Here is a 5,000-nt window from a genome sequence, read left to right as displayed (position 1 = left end):
CCCATGGTCTGGATGACGCGGCGGCCCCACACCCACAGGCCGGCGCAGATGCCGATGCCTCCGTAAAACAGCAGCCAGATGGGGGTGGCGGCGTCCTGCATCACGCCGCCCTGGTCGTAGATCATCCACAGCGCCACCAGGGGCCCGATGGCGTTGCTGCAGGAGGTGAGCAAATCGAGCGTGACTTCAGGCAAGCCCCGCTACTATTCACGCTAGACTGAACATCACAAGGGGCAAAGCCGATTTCCTGCATTTGTTTGGCACAGAAAACTTTACTTGTATGTGATCCTATAGGGCAAAAAGAAGCTCATGAGATACGTGATCGGGCGGCGGCAGGAGGCAGCACCTGACGTCGTTGCCTCCGTGGGCGAAGGAGCCGAAGCAGGCGGTGAGGATCTGCAGGAAGTGGAAGAGCAGGAAGACCTCGGGCTTGTCCTTCTCCTCGGTGTCCTCCTCGGCCAGGTCGTCCAGAGGCACGGGCGCCGGATTCCCGTCCTCGTCCACCCCCCTCCAGCTCCGTGGCCAGCTTCATCTCCACCCCGCCCTCCTCCGCCTCGATCTCCGCCTCCGCCACGGCGTTGCAGTACGACGAGTAGCTGTCGTAGCGCACCCTCTTCTTGGAGTAGGACACGCTGTTGCTCCTGCCGCCGGCCCCCTCCCCCACCAGCTTCTCGCTGTCGTCGCGGGACTCCGAGCGATGAGCGGCTGCACCGGCATGCCGCATATGGCCGCCGTGTAGCAGGTGTAGCTGTTGTTGCGCCGCAGCAGGCGGTAGTTGTTGTCCGGCTGGCCCGCGTTGGTGCCCGAGCGGTCTCCGTCGTCCATGCGGCCCAGGTGGATTTTGTGCAGCAGGTCCTTGTACAGGCCCGAGTCCTTGTGCACGGTGTGGTACACCTGGCCGTCGCTGCGCACGGTGGCCGCTGTCGAAGGTGAAGCTGCCGTTGGAGATGGGAGACTTGAGGCAGCCGTTGGTCATCGAGTGGGTCCGGCCTGAGGAAGAGGAGACGGGTTTTTTTTTTTTTTAATTGTCCTTTCATGTCAGCTGGTATCGGCCACATCAACGACCGGTGGGGTTTAATAACAATGTGTGCACAATGATGAAATGTCTCACCGTACACCCGGCCATTGGGCAGCACGTTGCCTCCGTTAGCCAGGTTGGAGAGCTCTCCGCTGGACTCGCGGGTGCTCCGCTCGCCGCCGCCGCCCCCCCGTCAGCGGCAGCACGGCCTCGTCGGTGCCCTTGGCCCCCGGCAGCTCCTTGAAGACGGGGCTCTCCTCCTCCTCCTCGGGGATCTTGTCCAGACTCTCGTCGGAGATCCTGGGAGAGAGCCTGCTCCTTCTTTAGGCGACCTGGAGGACGCCAAGCCGAGCGACGATATTAGCCGCGTTTGCACCAATATCAATAATAAAACCGCCTGGTTTCAGGGCAGAAATAGAGGAAAACTTACCGTAACATTCCACACAAATACACAAATATAGCCATCAGCTGACCCAGACTAATCCCAGTGTTGACTGACCTCATGCACTTTTTTGGGGGGGGTTTTAAGCTCTCTAAATCTCGTAGAAATTAGCTTCATGTTATCCTCATCACTGTGGAAATATCTCAGGACTGCAGCTTAATTAGTTTGTAGCTTTGTCTTTGGGGTTGTTGTTGAAGTTCTTATTGATTCTGATTGGGCTGCCTCGCTCATGTCCAGCTCTCCCTCAGACGCTCCGCTGTTTGATTCAACGCATCGTGTGTTTTAAAAAGCGTCGCCGCGGGCGGATGTTCCCGTTAAAAAGGAACAATTCCCAACCTCCGTCTGAAAGCTTTCTCCACAGCAGGGGGGGGGGGGGGGGCTACGATCTTAACCCCTTAGCATCTGGCCGAGTGCGTCTAAAAACATCCGAGTGTCTAAAAAGGGTTCAGGGGGTTTCTCTGGTGGCTCTTTAGTGGTTCTGGCAAGAGGGGCCAGCGAGCAAACACATCCGCTGGCATCCCTTGTTTGGCGTCAGAGCGGAGGCTGGGGCTCCGTTGTCAGGACCGGGTCAGAGTGCTGGGCTTTCAGATGGCGTGAGAAAGACTGGAGACAAACAAACACACACACACACACACACACACACACACACACACACACACACACACAGATACCTACTTGCTATTTTCCTCCTCATCCAGGGACAGACCAAAAAACCAGACCACAGCTGCACAGACCAGCGACTCTGCTAAAGTGATGAGGAAGATGGCCCACACCGGGTAGCATCTCCAACCCGAGCACTGCAATGAACACACACACACACACACACACACACACACACACACACACACACATAAGAAAATAACATCTTGCGAGTAGTTTTTTTTTTTTTAATAGTCCACTTACACTCTCGTCACACCTTCGAAAGGAATCTGGAGCGAGCGCGTGACACCGGCGCCGCCGCCCGTTAAGACAGAGGTGATAATTTGATGGTGGACCGGCGTCACACACTACAAACGAGCGGAGGCGGGCGGCACACTTACGCGGGGCTCCGGTGTACATGATGGAGAACGTGTTGATCCCGATGGTGGAGGCGTAGAAGACGGGCAGCGCCCGCAGGCCGTTGGGGACGGAGTCCTCCTGCGAAGGACAAAAGAAAAAAAAAAAAACACACAGAGAAGGATCTTCAGCCCGGTTGAGAGACGCGGGCCACGTTAGATCTGTCATCAGAACCATGTGTGAGTGTGTAAACAGAGCTGTTCATTGACAGAGAGTCAGCTGACCGTCCAATAGGAAGGCAAAAACATTTCTTTATTGTGTTTTTTTGTTGCGGCGACGAAACCGACAGCACGCATCGATGTAATAAAAGCATCTTATGGGGTCAGAAGTTCAAGACGTGGAAGCAGTGAAAGCAGGCGATGCGGTAAAACAATTCACTCTTGCACAACGCGTGGTCCGATATGACCGACCCGCCGAGCTTTGAAGTCTGCGAAAAGCAACAAATCCTGACGTTAAATAGTCCCGATGCGAATAGCGTGCGGAGACGGAGGCGAGGTTTGACCCGGCTGCGTATAAACATAGAATGTGACTCATTCATACGCGATCCTGCAGCCGCGTCAACACTTCTCTCTTCCTGGTCCGCCACAGATTGCCCGTTACGTAACAACAGATCTGCGGCTGTTGCCAAATCAAAATAGATTTTTTAAATCTGTGCTGAAGTTCCCTGGACAGGTGTGTGTGTGTGTGTGTGTGTGTGTGTGTGTGTGTGTGTGTGTGTGTGTGTGTGTGTGTGTGTGTGTGTGCGTGGGGGACACGTGCAACGTCTCCGTCTATTTGCACTCGCGGGACCATCGACTCGCTCTGACCCCCGCACGTCCAGTCAGCGTTGTCATTTGCAGGCCGACGGCCTGTGATGAGGAGGGACGTTGGCGTGAGAAGGCGGCGTGATGTGAGCCCACCTTGTTGAGGATGAAGTGTCTGATGAGCAGGAAGAGGATTCCAGACATGAGTCCGGAGAGCAGAGGGGAGATGAACCACGACGACACTGGAGGGAAGAGAGCAGCGGACCACAGTCAGCCATGATCACTACGCTTTAAACCACAGTCGCTTCCCAAAGTGAGCTTCAACTCTTCAGAAACGGGTGTAAATCAAGCTGTACTTTATACGTGTTGTCCTCCCTCTATCTGAGTTTATTGTACCATTCGGTGCGTCCTGTGAATGCATTGCATGCTGGTCTATTGAGACTCTTAAACGGAGGAGGACTCGGTGACTCTGCCTCTTCCACTATGGATCGCTCTCCGTGTAAAAGGCTCGAGGGAGTCATCCCGGCTGAAAACAAGCTGGTGATTACTGTTAATGCGCTGTAGCTGCACTGGAGATCCCTCAACATGGCCAAACTCTGTGTATTTTCAGTCATTTAAAAAAAAAAAAAAAAGAGAGAGATTTGTTGGCTGCAATGCGTGCACCACAGAAACACACATAAGGACAAACGGTAGACAGCAGACCCCGAACACCCCCCCCGGTCTTTACCGATCTTGACGAGCTGCATCCACTGCACTCCCTTGGTGCCGATGGCCACCAGGGAGAAGCCGATGGTGGCGCCGACGATGCAGTGGGTCCCGGAGATGGGCAGCTTGAGGAAGGAGGCGATCAGCTGCCAGACGGCCGACCCTGTGATCCAAGCAGAGACGCACCACACACTGTCACATCCGGTCGTCACCGGTGAAGTTCTGGAACACAGTGTTTACGCTACCACACATTTCTGAAGTGGCGTTTGAAAGCGCTAAAACGGTCGCTTTTGGGTTTGGACTGTTTGTTCGAAAGGTTTTGGGGCCCCAAGGCGACCGACCTCAAAACGGCAGACGCATTATCCCCTCGCCCACGTGCCTTTACTGTAAACACCGCCGTGAAAAAGAAAAAGGGCTTGAATCTTGAGATTGCTAAACGAGGTGCGGTAATTGCAGCGCTCTCCACATATGGGATTATACACAGACGGAGGAAGAATGAATCTCATAGTGACGAAACAACACGACATGATATACACAGTATTGTGCCGTTTTCTGCATTTCCCCGCTGTTGTCTAAATCAAATGCAGAAGTTGCAACTTCTTCCTGATTCTGTGTGAACAATGCGCCAGTTGACCATCAAGGAGAACCGTTCAGCGTTTCCCCAACAGTCACTGACGGAGGCCGGCGGCACCACACACCTCAATTGCATAACGTGCCGTTATTTATCGCCGTTTTTTTCCCCTCCCGGCGGTTACTCCGTCATTAAAGCGGCATTGTCTCGGCGGGGAACCCCACCACCCCCCCCCATTGTCTTCTGCTCCACGCCACTCGTCTGCTGAGGCAATCTGATGCCTAAAGCTACCGCGCTTCACCGTTAATGTTTAGGACGACGACTGCAAGGTTCATTAACATCGGAAAAAAACTTTCACGAGGTTCATCTGGAAATAGGTTCTTCACGGCGTTCGTCGGGAGGCCGCGTTTGAAACTCGTTTTATGACATCTCCAATAAAGAGAAAGCGGTTGTTCAGATGTTCTC

The 5,000-nt window shown here is 54.2% G+C and overlaps 1 protein-coding gene across 1 annotated transcript in view; it reads right to left on the bottom strand.

Annotated features, from left to right (window-relative positions):
- The window catches only part of slc20a2 (solute carrier family 20 member 2), a 19,572-nt gene that overhangs the window by 10,143 nt on the left and 4,429 nt on the right, over positions 1-5,000 (bottom strand). The window contains 14 exon segments of the mRNA XM_068703551.1: positions 1-156; positions 347-507; positions 509-699; positions 702-912; positions 914-990; positions 1,112-1,208; positions 1,210-1,320; positions 1,322-1,350; positions 2,136-2,172; positions 2,174-2,236; positions 2,238-2,257; positions 2,501-2,597; positions 3,416-3,501; positions 3,987-4,186. The exon segment at positions 1-156 is cut by the window's left edge and continues 30 nt beyond it. Of these exon segments, the coding sequence (XP_068559652.1) occupies positions 1-156; positions 347-507; positions 509-699; positions 702-912; positions 914-990; positions 1,112-1,208; positions 1,210-1,320; positions 1,322-1,350; positions 2,136-2,172; positions 2,174-2,236; positions 2,238-2,257; positions 2,501-2,597; positions 3,416-3,501; positions 3,987-4,186 (1,536 nt within the window).

Source organism: Cebidichthys violaceus, unplaced genomic scaffold (genome assembly GCF_023349555.1).
Source record: "Cebidichthys violaceus isolate CVI_PGR_0920_01 unplaced genomic scaffold, fCebVio1.0.p SCAF_9, whole genome shotgun sequence".
Taxonomy (NCBI): Eukaryota; Metazoa; Chordata; class Actinopteri; order Perciformes; family Stichaeidae; genus Cebidichthys; species Cebidichthys violaceus.
This window is presented reverse-complemented; position numbering and strand designations above follow the sequence as displayed.